The sequence below is a fragment of the Grammomys surdaster genome, unplaced genomic scaffold, assembly GCF_004785775.1.
Source record: "Grammomys surdaster isolate TR1022 unplaced genomic scaffold, NIH_TR_1.0 137, whole genome shotgun sequence".
NCBI classification, from domain to species: Eukaryota; Metazoa; Chordata; class Mammalia; order Rodentia; family Muridae; genus Grammomys; species Grammomys surdaster.
The window spans coordinates 16,084,735-16,106,627 of NW_021604595.1; the positions used below are offsets into that span (position 1 = coordinate 16,084,735).

General features: G+C 40.8%; 2 protein-coding genes across 2 annotated transcripts in view; both read left to right on the forward strand.

Moving 5' to 3' along the window:
- Positions 1-1,753: 1,753 nt before the first annotated feature.
- LOC114617551 (serpin B9-like) overlaps positions 1,754-21,893 on the forward strand; it is a 166,664-nt gene continuing 146,524 nt past the window's right edge. Inside the window, exons 1-2 of the mRNA XM_028763116.1 lie at positions 1,754-1,921; positions 4,264-4,358. Coding sequence (XP_028618949.1) covers positions 1,757-1,921; positions 4,264-4,358 — 260 coding nt within the window. The 5' untranslated portion in view covers positions 1,754-1,756. The remainder of the gene's footprint in view (positions 1,922-4,263; positions 4,359-21,893) is intronic.
- Positions 6,226-21,893, forward strand: part of LOC114617501 (vomeronasal type-2 receptor 116-like) — a 107,570-nt gene continuing 91,902 nt past the window's right edge. Inside the window, exons 1-2 of the mRNA XM_028763088.1 lie at positions 6,226-6,374; positions 9,355-9,562. Coding sequence (XP_028618921.1) covers positions 6,226-6,374; positions 9,355-9,562 — 357 coding nt within the window. The remainder of the gene's footprint in view (positions 6,375-9,354; positions 9,563-21,893) is intronic.

Genomic DNA, 21,893 nt, shown 5'->3' on the forward strand with positions numbered 1-21,893 from the left:
AGAGGGAGATGGAGAGGGAGAGGGAGAGGGAGAGGGAGAGGGAGAGGGGAGAGGGAGAGGGAGAGAGAGAGAGATAGAGAGAGAGAGGAGTCAGTCTGTGAGGAAGCAGCAATACTTTAAAAATTGTCACAAAAGTGAAAAGGACATGTTCTTGAATTTCTAGATTGAAAGGTTCTCTTGTTCCCTTTCTAATGGATGAGCATTTGAAATGTTCATTTCAGCAAAATGGATGAATGGATGAGCTGTGACCAGATGATGACAAGACATTTGGATATCTGAGGCTCACCGATGAGTATCTATGAGTTTAAGATTTCAGACAGTTGGGTGAAGGAGGAGTGTTGATGAGTCTGGCATCAGAATGCCATCAGACATTTGAATAGAAATGTTGCTCTCTTGGAAACAGTGAAGAAGTGACTCAGATATCATTCACATGCCCTTCATAGATCCTGTTTAAAACGCAGTGGCATGAAAGAATCACTATATTTTCATACATGCCAGAAATTATATTAGTGACAAACTGTCTTAGGATGTGATTGGACAATATATTCCATTAAATGAGTGGACAAATAAACAAGCAAGAAGATGTTGGGGCCTCGAAAATAAGATGATTTTAGCAAAGGGGTGTGAGCTGTGCATCATTCATTAGGCAGCTAATCCAAAGTGGATTCCTATCAATAAATTGGGTGATAGACAGCAGTTGATGTGACACATACATACAATAACAGCAAAGAATAGTGTGCATGTGCCCAGATGAATGCCTCCAAGTGCAAGTGTGTTTTAGAAGACTCAAGTGCATGAGAACTTTAATGGAAATCTAATTCACACCATGGTACATGAAGACTTTGGAAAAACCATCTCTTCGAGTTTGTCACTGGTGTGCCCAACAGCAGCAGCTGGAGGAGTTTCCTTTTATGTAGAGTATATCTGTGGTATATTGTGTGTGTGTGTGTTGGTGTGTGCAGGCACCTCTTTTCCTCCAGGTATATATGGAGGCCAGTGGCCAACATCAGTTGTTGGTCCCTGCCTGTCACTTTCTGTGAGATAGGATCTCTTGTTCACAGCTGCCTTTGCTAGGCTATGGGCCCATCCATGAGCTTCCAGAGATTCTCCTGTTTCCATCTCCTTGGCCCATGATTGGGATAGCAACTATGTGCTACCTTGTTAATCCTATATATACATGGCAGTCACTCAATCCACTGAGCTATTTCCCAAGCCCAGTAGCTGTTTTTTGTTTGTTGGTTTTTGATTCCACCTTACTTGCCCATGACTGGGATCACTACTATGTACCTCCTTCTTGAGCTTTACAGTTTCTCAGAGTCCAAACTTAGATCGTCAAAATTGCATCGTGTACACTTTACCCACTCATCCATTTTATCAGCCTAACCCTGTATTTTCAATCAGCACCAATATTCAATTTCTTATCCAAGTAATTAGATGTTGTACGTCCCTAATTCCCTCCTGAAAGAAACCAGATGTTACATGTTCTGCCATTGAAGTAGGAAAATTGAGTATGCTTGTAAGGTCTTTATTTTCTTTGAGACAGCATTTCACTATGTAACACATGCTAGCCTGGATTTGCTATATAGACAAGGATGGATTCTTTTTGCATGTAACCTTTACTTACTATGCTGCATCTGTCCCCTGTTCACTGAGTTGGAGCATTGCATCACAGTGTTGGTGAGAGAGACGATTCAAGCTATACATTAGACTATGTTTTATGATGTTTACTGTAATCCCTCATTCCAGGCTCACCATTATGGATCCTCTGCCAGAAGCAAATGCTACTTTTGCCTTAAAACTTTTGAGAGTATTGGCTGAAAACATCTCAAAAAATATATTTTTCTTACCCCTGAGTATCTCTTCATCTCTGGCTATGATCTTAATGGGAGCAAAGGGAACCACTGCAAGACAGGTAAGTCAGGTAACTAACACCATTATACAGCAGATAAATACTGTGGACTGTCAGTTGAAGTTGTCCATATATTCCAAATTGCTCTTGCAGAAGGCATAGGGGTGTGATTGGAGTGTTGGTGGGCAGGACTTATTACCCCTATTTGAACCCTAGGTATAACATCCAGATCTACTGGTGGTGACTGTGCATATGATGGTTAATTTTGTGCAAGCATACCAAAGGCATGACACCAAGGCCCTGTGATCTCTACTATCTGCTGTCTGGTCCTAACAAATTTCAACCATGTAACAGGTAAAGTTCCTAGGATCTTGAAGTTTATTCCCAAATGGGGTCAGTCTAGCCTGGAAGACCATGGGTAGAACTTTGGGTAATCTTGTTGAGTTCTGTGCTTTATCTGCAGAAGTATATGAACTTCAGAAACCTGCTGCCCCAGAATAAGGTGGAGATCAGTATGGTGGACACATCTTGAAGTGTTAGCTATAGTGTGTAACAGACATTATAGATTGTCTGGCTTAACAGAGAGTATTTTCTTGTAGTTCTAGCAGTTGCATACTAAAATTCCAAGATTTGGAAAGCTGACATTTTATGAATAGGAAATGGAATTTCATCTCACAGTAGGGGTGTTTGGTTTGTCATGTGATGCATACTCAAGGGATATCTTGTTGAGGTAGACTCATGTGGTGTTTTGTTGAAGAAAGACCCATAAGAAGACAAATGATATTTGGAAGAGAGTATTAAAAGGACACAATTGACAGTGATAGGGCACTTGCATAGCTGGCATTAGAACATTGGTCTTCAGTCTTTGTTGATCTTCACTTTATTGAGATAGGCATGACAGAGAACTTCCCTTGGAGTCATGCCTGGTTCTGGTAGCTCTTGTTGACTCATGCATTTTCTGTGGAGGCCTGGCCAATTCTCCTGGATTATGCCACCACCTCTGATTCAGGTTTAGTATCCTGACACTACTAAACTAGACTGCTGGTATCCTGACAAACAGAGATTGAAACTGCCCCCCCAAACTACTTCTAAACAGGTCCACATCCCTTTGTCCTGTTTACCATCTTTTCTCCCTTTTGACTGTGGGATAGCAGTGGAGTTGGAACATTTGAGAACCCTCACTAAAAGTAGGTTTTAAAAACAGAACCCTACATCTCCTGGATGTCTATGTCATGATCAGCTTTTCTGATCACAGATTGGATTTAGCTCTCTTAATGATTTCTTTTAAACTTCATTGTCCCTATAAAATTTTAATTCCAGATTCAGTCATAGTCTGAGGAACTGGGTGTCAGATGTCAATGTGCCAATTTGGGAGAATACATTCAGCGCATGGAAGAAAGGATATATTGCAGTCTCTGAGCTGTAGCAATTCTGTTCACACCCAAGTGTGTGTGTCCAGTCTCTTTTACTCAAGTTTATGGATATTTGATTCATTCCTACTTATGGTTGAGACCAGTCTGTCCTAATCCTTGACCATCTTGTGTCAAAACTTTGCATTCTTGATTAGTTCTTAGCATCTTTTAAAAATAAGATAAATTTGCTTGTTTCTTCCTCAGCTGTCCTCCTTATTGGAGAGATATGGGGCCTAGAGGTTACCTTCAATTCCCTCTCTCTCTCTCTCTCTCTCTCTCTCTCTCTCTCTCTCTCTCTCTCTCTCTCTCCCTCTCTCCCTCCCTCTCTCAAAATATCACATATACTAATAGGTAGTTTATCTGCTGAAGTCATTCATGTAGTTTTTAAGTAGACTTGGGAAATCTAAGAAGGTCTATCTAAGGTCTGGCTTAGGTGTATCTAGCATGTTCACTCTTGCCTGGGGTACTCTTCTTTCAAGTATGTTTTGTGATAGCCCAATAGCATAGCATAAATAGTCCAGGATTTTATATGTAGTTTGGATATCTTTTTACTAAGTTAGCTGGAAACAAGAGCACAAATGTGGCAACTTCCAGGCCTTTTAAAGCTCAGGCCTGGAACAGGGTCACTTTCCTAAATTCCAGTCATCAGATCATGCTGGAGAGAGCCAGACCCAAGAGCAGGGAAGAGACAGCATGGCCTAAGGTCAGAAACCAGGTTCACTTGAGTGATAGCATGTCTGGTTGGTAGCCATGCTTGAAGCCATAGCATCATTAGTGAATATGAATTACTGGGTTTTTGAAAGGTCATTCATTCTCAGGCAAAGCCTGACAGGACACAAGTAGGACCCTAGAGAGGGAATGTTTTATGTATTTCATTTGTAACTAGGTATGTCTTTGAGTGGCAGCAGGGATCTGTAAAATTGTGAGCATGAGCTTAGTTTTGACTCTTTTTATACAGCTTGGTCTGATAAAGATACGTTTTTAATTTTTTTTTGATTTCAGGTACTTTCTTTAGATAAACACAGTAGCATTGGAGCTGGAGATGTCCATCAGGGCTTCCAGTCACTTCTCACTGAAGTGAACAAGACTGACACAAGGTACAGGCTCAAAACAGCCAGCAAGGTCTTGGGGAAGAGTTTTGAAATCCTAGAAGAAAGTGTCATGTAGTACTTTATTAAGCTGAAGTTACCTTCTAGCCGTCACCTAGACTTATACACATATGTAAACCTTTAACACAGACACAAACCCAAATGAAATGTACATTTGTCTTATACACATAAAGAAACAAATGAAAAATACAGTTCTCTTAATGAGGAATTTGTGTGTAGCCATGAGATGAGATGTTTCACAGAAATATTGAGAAATGATTTCACATATGCTGCTGGCATAATGGCATTTTCAGGCCAATAACACTGTATTGAGTTTTGTAACATGGCAGAATGTGGGTAGTCATCAAATTCATTGTCATTTTATACAGTATATCAGCAAGTGGCTTGCTCTTTTACTTGCCTTGTGCTGGTGACCAGTTCTCTGTTTGGCCCCATGCAGGCCAGGCTAGTCCTTTACTACTGTAATGAGCCACTGAGCAACACCCTAACACAGGCTATGTTTTTGTGATCTGTTTATCCCCTGCAACTGAGCTGCATGATGTGGTGACCATGGACACATAGCTATTCAAATTCTGTAGGCTTATGGGTCCTGTGTGCTATCTGCCACAGGGTATGGCTGCTCAGGGGAGGCAGCACATTGGAGCTGCCTGCACTTAACCCACTCTGTCACTGGGCAGTGTTGGGGCTGTAGGGAAGACCCAGGACACTGCTCTGTGGGTGGGAAAGCTCACTCTGAGGCGCAGGATAGCTGGAGATGGTTTAGTGGTCCCTGGGCCTGTGAGGAGGCCAGGGCTGTCTGGTTCTCAGGCTCTTGGACATCCATGCACAGCTGGAAGTTGCTGAAGAGCTGAGAATGGAATGGTGACCCATGGGCTGAATGTAGCCTGGTGTCGGGGAGAGGGAAAGTGGGAGTTCCTGCTGGTTTCACTAAGAGAGTCCTTGGCTTGATGGTTGCAGTCTTGGGTTTGATGGTGGCAGTGTCTGGGAGTGCAGAGAGGCCTTCTACAGGAGATTAGACAGGGGCTCTCTATGCAAAGCCCATCTCCATGGCTCCCCATGGCGGATCCCGATGAAAAGAGGCAGTCCATAATTGCATGGCATTTATTATCATGGCAGAAAGTGGATGTGTAAAACCATACCCCACTTCTCAGGGTGGGCCTGAGGTTAAATACCTTTTGAAGGAAGGAAAGTCTAGGAAGGAAAGCTTATTGGCTAAGCTTTCCAGGCCTTTTAGGTACCTCATTACAATGGAGATCTGTCTTGAGTGTATGCAACCACAGGTCACTTTTCCTCATCTACATGTGGAGTACTTCAGGTATTGCCCTTATGTGACTGATGGCCACAAATCTATGGGGGACTGTGGCTAGTGACAGAGGCCTGGTGCCTGGGAGCAGGCAAAGCTTCCTCTATCCCTGTAGGGTCTCCAGAGCTCCTAGACTTAGCTCAACTGGGGACCATGCTATCATTCATGGTCCCACAAAATTCCATATAATGAAGTAAAATAAATTAAAGTGATATACACAGTTTTACAGCTTCTAAATCTATTTCCCTAGTGTTTTCTAGCTATAGATGACACTATTTTGAATGGTGCACTTTGGTGTCACTGTTAACATGGGAAACTATGGTAGAAGATCCAGCCTGTGCACAGCACAGAGGTGTCACAGCTCTTGTGGGATTAATCCTCACTTTGCAATTGTGGTGACCTCTTAGAGTGACCTGCATCTGAAAATGCTCCCATTTACCTCCTTGAGCCTACTGCTGTTCATCATGTTTTTTAATCCAACCAACATTTTACCTCATTCATAAACTAAGGTTAAAGAAAGCCAGAAACAGGAAGGCTGGATGTGGGAAAATGATGGCCTGTGTGGGGGTGTGGATCTCTGTTGTGTTGAGTTGTGGGACGCACATATCTTCTGCCCTGGCGGCTCAAGGAGACGCTGCCCACGGGGAGAAGCAGAAGCACGTGCGGGAAGTTTGCCTGATTAGCTTCCTCACACAGCACTGGTACTGGGCTGTGAGAAGCCACTGGGGCCTCATCTGGTGTGGGAAGTTCTCAGTCTGAGGTTCTGTGGGGGACGGGGTAGGGCTCTCGAGTGGGGATCCCTGGGATAGGAGGCGGCTGGGGACCAACTGGCCTCAATTCTGTGGCTCCCAGACACCTTTGGGAAGCGGGGCAGAACAGAGGCGAGAGGCGTGCAGGTGCGACCAGCTTGCATGCTGAGAGAAGCAAGGGAGAGAGAAGGAGAGCTCTGGACTACACCCTATAGAAGAGGGATTCCTTGGTTACTCACTTGGCTGAGTGGCTGCTTGGCTAGCTTATTTGTTGAGGCAGGCCTCCATGACAGAACTCCATGGCAGGCCCCAAAAGACACCTGAAAGTCCATACTTCCATAGCTTTATTTTCATGGCAGGATGTAGATGGTCTGGCGGTACCCCCACTTAAGTCAGGGTGGGCCTGACTTAAATAGGGAGGGAGAAGGAAGGAGGGTCTGGGAAAGAATACTTAGTTAGCTACACCCTCTGGCCTTTAGGTATCTCGTTAATATGGAAAGCTTTTGAGGCTGAAGCCTATAGTCATGCACTCTACCTGTGTTAGGTGACCCTTCTTTGGAAAGGGCTGCATTGCCCTATGTGACTGCAAAGTGCAGGTTAATGGTGTGTCAGGAGCATGAGGTCTGGGGGCATTGCTGAACACCTGCTGTTGCTCAACTGGGGTCGGGGTTTGAGGCCTGTGCCACACCAGAAACCAAGTCATCCCTCCATGGCCCCATAGCTGGATTTTATACTTTTCTGAATATTTGTTCGCAAACCACATCTGTACATCTGATTTTCTGTTTTTTTGTGCATTGGGAAGGAGGCTGTTGGTGCTAATCACTTTCATGAGTATATTGCTCTGTCTCAGTGTTTTAATGATTTCTGCTACAAGTTCTATGAAGCAGAGTAGAAAAAGATGGGTTTTAAGGCTGCTACAGAGCAGTTCTGTCAGCACATCAATAACTGGGTAGCCAAATAGACAGATGTGAACACAAAATTACTCTATTTTGTTTGTTTTTAGTGCTGAGATTTGACTCCTAAGCCCTGAGTAGGCTGAGCAGCAACTCCTCTTCCACTGACCCACACTCCATCCCCATTAAACAATCTATTTTGAAAAATAATGGTACATTTATGTGTTTTTGTTTGTGTGTGTGCTTGTTAGTTGTGTGTCTCTGTGTCTGTGCATACCTGAAGTTAGGACCACTCACAGATTTGATTTTTTTCTTTCTACCAGTGTGTCCTGGGATTCTACTCAGGTCTTCAGGTTTGTTAGCAAGAGCCCTCAACTGCAAGGACAATCTTCTGTATCTAGTCTTTATTTTTATTTTTGCTCTTATTCTTTGAGACAGGGTCTGACTGTCTAGCCTTGCCTATCCCGACCAAGCTGGCCTTGAACTCAGAGATAAGCCTGTCTCTCAAGTCCAAGTATTGAAAGCATGTGCTATGATGCCTGGCTTTGCAGTCTGTTGTTGCTAATAATATTGTTAGCACTTTCACAAGATCTTCAAATGTAAACAATATTTACCTTTTGTTCTTAAATAAGAACTTCTGTTTGACTTGCCTGAGGATTGAACTCAAGGACTTGAGTATGCAAACTAAAGTAAAGTAGTCTAATGTTGATCTACCTCTTTAGCTCTAAATCAGGAATCTGCACTCCAGAGCCGTAGGTAGCACTATTTGTTTATGATCCCTTTGAATGAATGTATCAGCAAACTCTGCTAGCTAGTTGGGTCCTGTGCTTACTGTTCTGTTGCTGTGAAGAGACATCATGACCAAGGCAACTATTATAAAAGGAAGCATCACAGTGGAGGCTTGCTTACAGTTTTAGAAGAATTACTTCATGATCATCATGGAGGAGGCTGACAGGCATGGTTATTAGGACAGTAATTGAGAGTGAGAGCTTTACATTCAGATCTAAAGGCCTAGAGACAGAGAGAGAGAGAGAGAGAGAGAGAGAGAGAGAGAGAGAGGGAGAGAGAGAGGGAGAAAGAGAGAGAGAGAGAGATATTGAGAGAGAGAGAGATATTGAGAGAGAGAGAAGGAGAGGAGAGGAGCGGAGCGCCGCGGCGCGGCCCGGCGAGGAGAGGAGAGGAGAGGAGAGGAGAGGAGAGGAGAGGAGAGGAAAGACTGGGCCTGCTGAGGGTTTCAGAAATCTCAAAGAACACTCCCAACAGTATACCTCCTCCAACCATGCCATACCTATTAATCCTTCCCAAACAGTTCAACTAAGGACTGATCATGCAAATATATGAGCCTATGGGGGCCAGTCTCACCCAAAGTACCACCAGTTTTTAATTACTTTTTTTTTGTTGTTGTGTGTTAATTCATTCTTTCAGATGTAATTAGAGAGTTGCTGTCTCCAGATACAGTAAATTCAAACATTTGGCTGGTCTTTTGTGAATGCCATCTACTACAAAGGAAACTGGGAGATGTCATTTAACAAATAGGATACTAGGGAGATGCCTTTCAAAGTCAGCAAGGTAACCACAGTCAGTAACAAAGGAAACCCCTGGGCAAAGTCCTATGTTCACATTGGCTTCTAAAGTTCCCTTAGTAATAAAGAAGTGCACTCTCTTTTTTTTGTTTTGTTTTTGTTTTTAATTCTGTTCTGTTTACTCATGAGACTTAAGGATCAAATGGGATACATATTTTGAATGGATGTTTGGCTTGAAAATTATTTTGAATTCTGTTGTAATAATTTGTCTTTAATATAAAGATATTTCCCCACAAATATTTATATAAAATCAACTGGAGATAGATAGAAGCACCATATTGGCCCTGAGGTTTAAAGCCACCCACCTGTGCCCCCATATTTGTGAAGGCCACACCATTCATCACATTGAACAAGTAAGCTTAAAATAGGTCTTACTAAGACAGTGGGTAATCCACAATAGCTAATCAAAAGGTAACTGTATGAACTCCCTTCTCTCATCCTTCTCCCTCCCATCAGGTTCCCTGGAGGAGGTCGCAGGGACCTCTTCAGCTCTTCAGTGTATGTAGAGCTTGTCAGAGATGGCTCTGGGAAAATAGGTCATGGTCTGCATCTGCAGCCACCAGTAGTAGTCCATGGGATGATAGCAGGTATAAGGAGTGGTGGCGGTCAGGGTATGTGTGACAGCATTGATGACAGAAGACGTATCTGTGGAACCACTGTTGCAGTAGGTCTCCATCTTGGCAGTCTTTTCATCAAAGTACTCTTACAGTGTAGTCTTCGATAGCCACCACAACCCTATGACAGACCAACGATGTCACCCAGTCCCTTTTCTGCACATATCTTAAACCTCCTCTTAGTTGTAGGGCAGAAGAAACACTTTAATCTTTTTCAGTGATTTCCTTCATGGTTCTGCCAGGGGAAATGCAAAGACAAAAAGGCCAAGAATAGAAACAAATCACCCAACCTTTAACAATTACAACCCATCTCACTTGGGGTTTGACTTAGGAACCTTGGCTATCTTATACAAATATTTAGAACATAAATCCTGATGCCCTTGGGCTTCACCCAAGTAGACAAGCTCAGGAAGGACAAACATTGCTGTAAATGTTTTTCTTATCAGGATAATGAGATGTCCACTTCCTGTCTATACAGATATGACAACACACAAATGGCCCATGAGATATGATCAAGTAACTTTCCCCAACTGATATAAAAGGACCCATTTCCATCTGTGGGGAATAGTAATCTCTGAGAATTTGCTTTTTTTATTGTTGTCACTCAGTAATACACATTCTTTAAAACATTTTCATCTGATTATGTTTTATATTATATGTTTAAATTATGTGAAAACATTATTTTACAACCCATCTGATTGTCATGCAGAATCTCATATAATGAAAGACACCCTACTAGAACATTGTTCAGAGCCTTACCTCTCAGATATCCTTGTGTCAGGATATCTCACTTAGGAAGTGAACTAGCATCAAAGAGGGTGTTGACAGTATTGACATTACCTGGTTCTGTTCCCCAACCTTCTCCTACCTTGTGTTTGAGGATCAGAGGCCATTTGGTGATAGTTCCTCAGATATGTTGTTGATGAGTTTTTATCTGGATTCTGGATCTTCCTTGGTTTGGTCACTTGTCCATTTGTTTATTCTGTGTTGGTTAGTTAAGGACCTTAATTTGATATACACCTTGTGGGACTGTAATTTGGCCACACTCCCCAGAGCCCAGAGAGGGGGCGGAGAGAACAAATCTCTGCCTCAAGATTTCCCTGGCTCCGCCCTTCTCCTCCGTTTCCAATATATAAGCAAGACACCTTCCGACATTTTTCGGGAGAGCGTTTCATCATTTACCACCCAAGCCCATCATCTGTTAATAAATCAACATATTTTAAATCGTCACATGTCTCTTAAATTCTGGACTCTTCATTCAAGTAAGTCAAGGCTTGCGCGCGCCCCTGTCCACGCAGGGCAGGGGGAGGGAGAGAAGTTGTTCGTCTGCCCCAGCGCTCTCTGTACTCTAGTTAGCCACGAGGCTTGTGTCCTGTGTCTCTTGTTACTACACGCCAGCTCACTGGACAGGGGATGAGAAGCCTTTTTCTCCCCGGTCGGCTCTGCACGCCCGCCGTCCCGAGACAGCCCTGACATCTGTGTGTGGGCGCATGGGCTCTGGCCCACGCCCACACCCAGGCCGCCCCCGAGTGACCCAGGCATGAGATCTGCCCTACAACACCTTTTGTGGTCTACTTTCAAAACATCTTGTTTAAGGCATCTAGTTTATTTATTTAATTTGAAAGACTTTTGGTCTAGACATTTTATTTCCTAGACATGTTTGTTTACTTGCTCTTGGATCTTAAAGGCATTTTTGGATTTTGTTCGTTTTGGAACGTCAATGGAATTTTAGTTTCAGGTATTTTTTGTCTTTGAAATATTTTAATTTATTATCATTGGGCCTCTGCTTTCTGAAATTCCTCCTCAAATGTCTAATTCTCCATTTTTCTACTGCTTTTCCTGTGACCTAAATGTTTCATGAACACCTAATTGATAAAGATGCCAATGATAAGAGGCACATGTTCCCTCCCACCTAAAATAGTGGAGGTGTCAGAGCGAATATTCCATGGCATGCATCAGCCTCATTCAGAGGGAATATTCCATGGCATGCATCAGCCTCATAGGGAAACCCAAGAAATACACCCTGATTTTGAGTCAGAAAGATGTCTGATGGCTTGTGCAGGAAGACACATAAGAAGAGATTAGTTTCAGCTAAGAGGCCCTTCATGTTTGTATAAACATGCTACATAACACCATGACTCAGTGAAAGAAAGCAGTCCAGGAGTAAAAGCTGAGACATTTATTCCCAAAGTTCTCAATCTCCCCCCCCCTCTTCTTTCTGTCTTCCTTCCTTCCTTCTTTCTTTCTTCCTTTCTTCCTTTCTTTCTCTAAAAAGATGGGAGTACTTGGAGATAATTGCCGTCTAGTATTTCAGGTAGCTTTACATGTGATGAATACTGAATTACAAACATTTGGAAAAATGGGGAGCTCTAAAGAAAATAACTATCAATCCTGTGACTTGCCAGAAAAATCAATTCCAACATTTTGGGCCAAGTATGAAACAAGCCTTATTAAATATTCAATACTGAGTAGGAGACATACTTTGGTCAGAACCATTTTCCAGAATTTCCCACCTGAGAATGAGCTCCAACCATGTGTTGCATGGGCTAAAAAGAACAAACCTAGAGGCCACCATACTGTCCCATGAGACCTTGCCATTTCTCAAGAACCATAATTCCCAGCATCCCATGAAGTTACCTGGTCCATCAACAGGTGAACTTACCAGTTAATTTTGGACATTATATTCTCTGGTTAGAGCTTATTGGTTTTTTTTGGCTCCAAGTTTAGGTGTTAAAGCTGATGTAAAAATTATCCTATCTTATAGGGACAATGAGATATCCCAAACTTCATGTCCCCAAGTTTATTTTTATATTAGGAACATAACAAATTGGACAGTGATGGTACATGACTCTAATCCCAGAACTCATTAGGTAGATACAGATAAATCTCTGAGTTCAAGGCCAGCCTGGTCTACAGATGGAGTTCCAGAACAGTCAAGAATATACAGAAAAATCCTGTCACCAAAACCGAAAAACAAAATCAAAAACATATAAATCAAAGTGCCACGGGCCACCCCAGCCAGATATGGGAGTCTCTGGGATGAGGGTCCTTGAAGGCTTGGTAGGTAAGGATTCAGTGGTAACAAACAGAAACAAACACAGAGGCAGTTTGAATCTGAGTGTATTTTGCAGCTTTCAAGCAAGCATTTTTATACATAATGAAACAAGTATTACAACTCTTAGAAGATGTGTTTAGTGAAACAGTCATGGATAGGACAGATAACATCATTGTTATTTGGCACAGTAAAGCACAAACCCATCCAAGGCTAATAGCATATTTTCAAGAGCAGGTTAATAAATTTTTATGATCAGTTATTATTTAACATTTAATAACTATTCTTTTGTGAATCTTCAAGGTGTAAATTGAAACTATTTCAATTCTTTTTTATTTAAGACTTTCTTTACCATATACAAAAGCCCACTTTTGACAACACCCATATAGCTATATGAAATTTTGTTGGAAAAGTTTTTATTTATCATAATACTATATTGTAATTTTGTAAACGATTTATGAAGTAAAGTACTGGTTTTCCTGGAGATAAGGTCATGGCTAGTGACCTCATCTTGAGGGATGGTTTCTTATCCATTTTTCTCAATTAAAATTTCAGCCTAGGCTATCAGGAACATCTTGTAAACAAGAAAATGAATAGAAGAAGAAAAAACAGATAAATTGTCATGAGAACTACTGCTCAATATTTTGTTCTGGCCAAGATTTCCACAACCTGTTCCAGAAGGCCTCCTTTTTTTTTTTTTTTTTTAAGTTGTTGCCTCAGTCTGTGGAACATATCACACAGATTCTACTGGGGTTGGTGTGACATCAAAATATATTTTAAATACATTGATAGAAATATCAGGCTGTAGGTTTAAAAAAAATAACAGAAAAAAATCTCTGTTGCAGGCCTCAGTTTCTGTTTGGAATATTCTTTGTTTGGGGTTAAAGAAACATCTAGTGGATGGTGGTGATAGATTCGCCCTGAAAGTCAGGTGACCTCTCAGTAGTAGATCATTTATAATGTCAGGGTCAGCACTGGAGTCCCAATATTTGGTAGTGCCTTTTATTCCTTGGTAAATTAAGGTATCTTAGTAGAGGGTCATGAAGGCCCAACTATAGCATATTGCACCTTCTACAGAAGGATTTAGCTGAACAGTAGTATTCCATGTGAGGCTGCCACTTGGGAATCATCTCTTTTTTTGTGTCTTTTACTTATTTATCTTTGATGATCTCACACTTGAAAGTCACAACTTTTGCCAAATCATGTCTGGCCACACTTCTTCAATAAACCAGTTAAAAGAGCCAAATTAAAAATGGAAAGCAGAACAAGGAGTTTTTTTTTTTCAATGAGGTCACATTGGGAAGAGGGACAAAGAGATCCAACAATCTCTTCAAAACATCTATGGTGGGCCTGACAGGAGATCAAAGTCAGCAGTCTGGGTCAAGATGAGGTCACACCTTGGATCCCATTGCTATCTGGGCTTCAGTCTCTTCCAGTAAGACAGTCTGACAAGTTGATAGGACTATGTGAAGTCTCTGTCAGGGAGACAAGTTCCCCTTCTGACTGTTACTCTCTCCTCCTGTCATAGATTCCCCAGGGGATTAGTGTCCATTGTTTTTATTGTGTGCTAGCCAGGGAGGCCAGACACATGGAACTTATTTAGTTCTATAAAGCTTGACATTCCAGGATCCCTAAACCATAAACTACATACAGTTCAGGAGTAGTGTATGGATGGGTCTAGGAAATGTCTAAGTTTGAAGTCAGTGGCTTCTAACCTTCTCAAGGCTTCTAGTTAGGAAAAACAAGCACTGTGCATGGTGGCACATGCCTTTAACCCCAGGTAGAGGCAGGAAAATCTCTGTGAGTTCTAGATCAGCCTGGTCTACAGAGTGAGTTCCAGGATAGCCAGGGCTACACAAAGAAACCCTGTCTCTGGCAGGGGGAAGGGGAAGGGGAAGGGGAGGGAGCATGGAGGACTAGGGAAGCAAAGGGCACAGAACTCAGGTTTAATTGGACTGATAATCCAAATGACAGACAGGGAGACTCATCAGCTATGCTTCATTCTCTAGAGGTAGCTTTATTGTTTGTTTTTAACATCCTGAGGAATTTTCTCAAGCTGAGGGGGCCTTGATTCAGGTTAAGCTGAAATTTCTGGGTCAAAGAGTAAAAGGAATTTTCAGGTTGGTTTATATAATAAAGGCATCTGAATGTAAGCATGAGAGTTAAAAGAGAAAAGGCTACTCAAGGAAAATTATACAATGGAGAAAAAGAAGCCAGGTCAGAGGATGAGATGAGGAGAGAACTATTTTAGAATTCATCTTTAGATCTGTCCTAAACTCTAAACATTGTAATTTTTTTTTTTAGCATTTAACTTAACTCAAATTTAGTTTCAAAAATGAGTTCTTTATTATAACTAGTTACCAGTTTTACCAGGTTATTTTACAAAGTATTTTATATTTTAACTAAAACAGGATATATATTTGCAAGTTCAACCTTTTTTATTGCCTAGAACTTTATTAAGTGCATAAGACAGGTGAGTATGGAGGGAGTTCAGGCTATTGTAATGCCCAAAATTAACCCATAAGTCCCATCATCCCAGGAACCAGGTAAATTCCTTGAATGCTGGGAACTATAGTTTCTAAGGAGTGACAGAGCCTCATGGGAAATTGCAGTGGCCTATCAATTTGGCCTTCTAAGCCCCTGCAACTCATGGTTCTAGGACATTCTCGGGTAGGAAGTTCTGGGGAATGATCCTAAACAAAGTCTTTCTCTTAGTGTTTAATATTTAACAACACTTGCTTCAAATTTGACCCAAAATGGTGAAGTAGTTGTTTTTCCTTTATTTTCTTTCTGTTGGTTGTTGTCATTTTTTTATACCTAATCACAGGATTAATAAGAAATCACTTGGTTTGATGCTAGGTATTATCTGGGCCCTTGGGACCATTGTCTAGTCTTGCTTGCCCAAGTGGATATTGATGTGTTCTTTCTGGTTCTTGTGCCTCACTTGTTTTGAGTTCAAAAGGTTTGTGAGTTCAAAAACTTGTGCTTATTTTTGCTTCCAAAGTATTTACTTTGCTATTTTATTTTATCAGGTCCTTTTCCTGTCATGACTATAACACCTTAATAAAACTGACAATACTTTAAAAACTGCCACTTAGGCACTGAGAAGATCCCGGGCAGCTGCACTGCACCCAATCTCACAAAACCAAGAGGAAGTGGACCTCCCAGGAGCTCTAACCCAGGCAGTTTCTTAGCTAAGGAGACAGCAACTCCCTCCTCCCCAAACAGGGAGTAACTGGGACTCACTGGGACTGAGGAATTCATTCCTGGCCTGGAGCACTGGTTCCTTCCTGTCTGGAACCAAGCACTGAGTAGATCTTAGGTCCCAGCTCTAACTCCAGTAGTAACACCCACCCCACACAGTTCTGAAACAACCAGGATAATAGGAAAGACAGGTTCCAGTCAGAGACAGGGCAGGTAGTGCTAAGGTGATCCAGATGGTGAAAGGCAAGCACAAGAACATAAGCATCAGCAACCCAGGGTACTTGGCATCATTAGAACATAGTTCTCTCGTGTTAGAAAGTCCTGAACTCCCCATATCACCAGGAAGGCAAGATTCAAATTTAAAATCACTTCTAATGATGATGATAAAAGACTTTAAAAAGGACATAAATAACAGTCTCAAAGAATTTGAGGAGAACACATGCAAACAAGGTAGAAGCCCTTAAAGAGGAAACACAAAATTCCCTTAAAGAATTACAAGAGAACACAACCAAGCAGGTGAAGGAATTGAACAAATCCATCCAGGACATAAAAAATGGAAGTAGAAACAATGAAGAAATCACAAAGGGAGACTACTTTAGAGATATAAAACCTAGGAAAAAAATTAGGAATCATAGATGCAAGCATCACCAGCAGAATACAGGAGATAGAAGTGAGAATCAGGTGCAGAAGATATCATAGAAAATATTGACACAGCTGTCAAAGAAAATGCAAAATGGAAAAAGTTCTTAACACAAAACATACAGGAAACCCAGGACACAATGAGAAGACCAAACCTAAGGATAATGGGTATAGATGGGAGTGAAGATTTCACAACTTAAAGGGCCAGTAAATACCTTCAACAAAATTATAGAAGAAAACTTCCCTAACATAAAGAACAAGATGCCCATAAACATACAAGAAGCCCACAGAACGCCAAGTAGACTAGACCAGAAAAAAAATACCTCCCGTCACTTAATAATCAAAACACCAAATGCACAAAACAAAGAAAAATATTAAAAGCAGTAAGGAAAAAAGGCCAAGTAACATATAAAGGCAGATCTATAAGAATTACACCAAACTTCTCAACAGATACTATAAAAGTCAGAAGATCCTGGAATGACATCATACAGACCCTAAGAGAACACAAATGCCAGCCCAGGCTACTATACCCAGCAAAGCTCTCAATTACCATAGATGGAGAAACCAAGATATTCCATGACAAAACCAAATTTACACAATATCTTTCCACAAACCCGGCATTACAAAGGATATTAACAGGAAAGCTCCAATACAAGGAGAGAAATTATACCCTAGACAGAGCAAGAAAGTAATCCTCTTCCAACAAACCCAAAAGAAGATAACCACACAAACAATGCCTCCACTATTAGCAAAAATAACAGGAAGCAACAATCCCCTTTCCTTAATATCTCTTAACACCAATGGACTCAACTCCCCAATAAAAAGACATAGGCTAATGGACTGGATACACAAACAGGACCCAGCATTTTGCTGCATACAGGAAACCCACCTCAGTGACAGAGACAGACACTACCTTAGAGTAAAAGGCTGGAAAACTTTTTTTAAGCAAATGGTCCTAAGAAACATGCTGGAGTAGCCATTCTAAAACCTCCAGCCCGAGAACACAAAGGGAGGGACTCATGGCTCCACCTGTATAGGTAGTTGAGGGTGGCCTTGTCAGGCATCAGTGGAAGTGGAGGGCCTTGGTACCCAATACTTTGGATTCCCTAGTTTTGGGGAATTTGAGAGCAGGGAGGCGGGAATGGGAGGATGGTGAGAGCACACCTTCAGAGAAACTCCCAGAATTATATAGATTAGATATGATAGAGACAGGCCACCAGAAAACTGGATTCCAGAATTCAAACAAAAAAATCTTGATACTAAAATTTGTTTTGAGAATTGTATATTGCAGAACACACAGCCTTGGTGTATTCATCAAGCAAGCTGAGCAGACCTGCTCGAACCTCTGATGTTCTGGAATCTCGGCTGAATGCAGTGAAGACATAGACGTCAGAGGCTTATCAATCTACTCTTCCCCCCGCCCCTCTTCTAATATCAGCTTGAAGAAGTTAATGAAGAGTCAGTACCCCTATTCTCTGAGCTTGGGGACTTAGGTGGTTAATACTGGGCTGTCTTTCTAGGGAAAAGTAGTGGTTTTGTTGGAACAGGGAGGAATAGCTAGGATTTATTGCATAGCCATAACCTATTGGTAGAAATCTGTGTAATTGTTATTAAGCTGAAGTTATAATTTCTTAAATGGTACAAAATTTACTTTGACTTCAAATTTAAGGTTTTCATTGGTACGAGTTTCTTTTTGATATAAAAGTGAGATTTATATTGTTACTCTCGTAGGCATTGTGCCTATATAACACATTTAGGAATACAAGGCTTAGGCCCAGTCCTTCTTTAACTTTTTTTAAAACTGATTTGAGATGGTTAGCCTGTGAGTTAAGGGCCTATAGCAAATTCATGGCTCTGAGTTTATTGTTGGGGTGTTTTCTATATTTCATTTAGAAATAACTGAGAGGAGTTAACAGACAACAGTCCAGATTTCCTTACATGAATAGTTGGTTTTCAAAACATCATAAGTCCACAGAATTGACATTATAATCATTTCTGCATTAAGGTACATTTTCACTAGAGACCTATCTGTTCCTGACAGCTTCCTGTCTTGGATTCTAAGAAATTGAACATCTTTGGAGTTATTCCAGTTGGGGTGAGACAGCCACTAGGCAAGAATTGCCTCTTTTCATCTACAAACAAATTACTGTCCAGGAAAGGACACACTTGTGGATAGTCGACTGATTATATCTGCCAAGACAGAGTAATCAGGCCTTAATAATTCTGTATCACTAGGTCTTTCAGATGATCCTGGGCCAGAAGGCTGAAGATCGGATGCTCCAACATTTTGTAGTATAAGGACTCTCCAGGTGTTTAGTGGTCTCTCTAAATTGGCTAAGTTTTAGAAGCTATGCTTTGTGTTTCCATAATTTCTGTTAATTCAGTCATTCTGGATTTCTGACAGGGTTGAAGACTTATAATCTCATAGGCAATCCCGGCTATTTACTTTGAGAGAAAAGACTTGAGAGGATGATTTTCAGATGACATTCATTCTAAAGCCAAGAAAAAAGCCAGGTTCAGAACTAAGTCTTTTAGTTAGGAGAGATGCCAGAGGTTCTGGTTAGTCAAAAAATGTTAGACTGGGTATTAGGTCTATCTTGTACCTTACTGATACAAATTGGTATAGTTATGCTCTAGTTGTACTTTGAGAGAAAAGTTTCATCTTAACAGGAAGGGTGATATGTAGGAGGAGCTATGGTGGGAGGAGTAAAGAAAGGAAGGGGAGGAGTAAGGAGAGGAGGAGGAGCTAGGAGACCAGGGTGGGGGCACATGGAGGTAGATATTCTCGTGTCTCTGCCAGTCAAAGATAGTTGGTATATCTATGTTGGGTATTGAGTTACACTTTTGATTGTATGGGCATCTTGTTATTGAGCATTACCAAACTTATAATGCCTTCGGTTCACATTTAAAAAAAAGAGAGAGAACGATGTAACAAAAAATATATATATATAAAGTTGCCACTTAGCATTCCATGTTCTCTTATGTGATAAATATGTTAATTCACTTGGAAATATTATCAATTGAAAGGTATGCATAAAAGATCCTAAATGAGATTTGGATACTATATAATGGCATAAGCAATATAACAAAATTAAACAATGAAATTTGTAGTTGCTTCATAAGATTAATAGTTTTTGAATGATGTTCAGTTTATAATTACTTGTGATTTTATATGTATGTAAGTTCAAGTGCCCACAGAGAGTTCTTCCTACTGGTAGTTGTTAGCTGCCTCATGTGGATGCTGGGAACCAAGTTTATATCCTGTACAGGAACACTATGTGATTTTAACCACTGACCATTCTTCTAGCCCAAATTACTTGTTTTGTCATGGTTACTTAAGATCTTGACCAAGTCTAAGTTAAGTTCCACTCTAATGTTCACTTAAAAATCTGCTTACCTACTTAAAGGCATACAAAAGCATAGTAAGGGTTACAGATGATGCTAATGTGTTTTTATTATATCATGATCATAATTTTTTTGTAATGTTTTGAGACCATTATTTATCTCTGTACTTTGGCTGTAAAGAGAAAGGAAATGCTTTTAGGTAAGAAAAGTTGTTTCTTTTACTTATTTTTGGTTCTCTGTGTGTATACCTACATATGAGTGAAGTGTCCATAGGGACACAAGAATGTACTAGATCCTCTCAAGCTGGAGTCACAGACAGTTGAGAGCTTGTGTTAGGATTTTATTTCTGTGAAGAGGCACCACAACCACAGCGATACTTATAATGAAGAATATTTATTTGGGGCTGGCTTACAGTTCAGGGGTTAAGTCTATTATCATTATTGAGGGAAACATGGTAACATGCAGGCATGGTGCTGGATAAAATGCTGAGAGTTCCATTGGCAGCAGTGAGAAACTGACTTGAGCTTCTGGGACCTCAAAGCCTGACCTATAGTAGCACACTCCCTCCAGCACGGCCATACCTCCTAATAGTGCTATTCCTTATGGGCTAAGAATTCAAACACATGAGTCTATGGAGGTCATTCATACTCAAATCACCACAGAGCTGTCTAATATATGAGTCCTTTGGAAGAGCGCTCTTAAGTGCAAAGCCATTTCTCGAACCCTTAAGTGCTGAGGACAGCATACCATGATATGGATGATATCTGGGACCCAGAGAAGCAGGAACTACATCCCTCCAGGGCATCTGCCATCAGAAATAAGGAACTGTCCACAGCAGGCCTGGATGGTGATATCTTAGAAGCCTTTGGGCAGCTCTTTTGTAAAAAAAAATTATTCCCATTTCTTCTGACCTCTGCCCTGGACAATGGCTATACATATTTCATTTGTGCATGACTATTCAGTTCAGTTCAGTTCAGTTCAGTTCAGTTGGCCTTGGTGTGCATAATTATTCTATTATATTTGGCTTTATTTCTTTTTCCTGCTCTGGTGATTTCTGTGAAACTAGATGTTCCTTGATGTGATAACTCTTAGACAATAAAAATTGAGGCACTGGGGGACAGCTCAGCACAGTCTTAATGGCCCAGTTGCATGCTGTAAAAGAACTTCTGGGAAACTAACCTACCAATCCTGGAGGCTCTCTCATTTTGGGAACAATGTAGTAGCTGCACAGTGGTAGTTTCAGATCAACATTTGACCTCAAAAGAAAGTCTGAAGAAATTATGTCTAGGAATAAGTTAGAAAATGAAGCAACACCATGTACTGCTAGAGTCATAACCATTACCAGAGAGAGAAGGAACTTACTGGAACTATGAAAATCATTAGTATGAGAGACACAATCATGGGGTAAGGGAAAAATGGAATAAGGGAACACAAACACGGGATGCTTTAATTTAGAAAGGAAAAGGCTACTGAAGTTATGAAATGAATTTTTGACAACATTTGAGAATGGTCTAGTTTGGATAAGAATGGATAAGCAAGTAAACTTTTAGGCCTCTGAAAGAAGACATAAAAGAAAACATAAGACATGAAAGAATACATAAAATCATATGCTAGTAAAACTAAATCAAAATAGTGGGACTCTTAGGAGAGTCATTGTGTGCAATGTACAGAAGCAGAAGCTAGTGAAATTGCTGAGTTAAAAGATTAACCTGATTCTTTCTAACCACTGTCTGACACTTTTGCCCATGTCATGTATTAATAGAGGCTCACAGGAAAAAACACAAGTTGCTGACCTTGGAGCTTTGAGCTCAGAAGTATTATAAACGTAAAGTTAAAGTTTAAATAATGATACATCTGCAATTTTTATTTTTGCCATGGGCCTGCGAAAAGGGAAGCTTGAAACTTTGGTGAAGAATCTTAATTCTTTGTGAGATGTCATCATCCTTTTGAATTTGACACATATGGTAATGATTATTCAATGTCTCTCTTTCTACCTCCTTTTTTGAGTGACAATAAAGGACTGGGGTTAGTCAGAGGTGAGAGACAGAGTGCCACAACCTCAAGCCATGAGAGAGTGAGTGAGAGAGTGCTAGAGATAGATAGATAGATAGATAGATAGATAGATAGATAGATAGATAGAT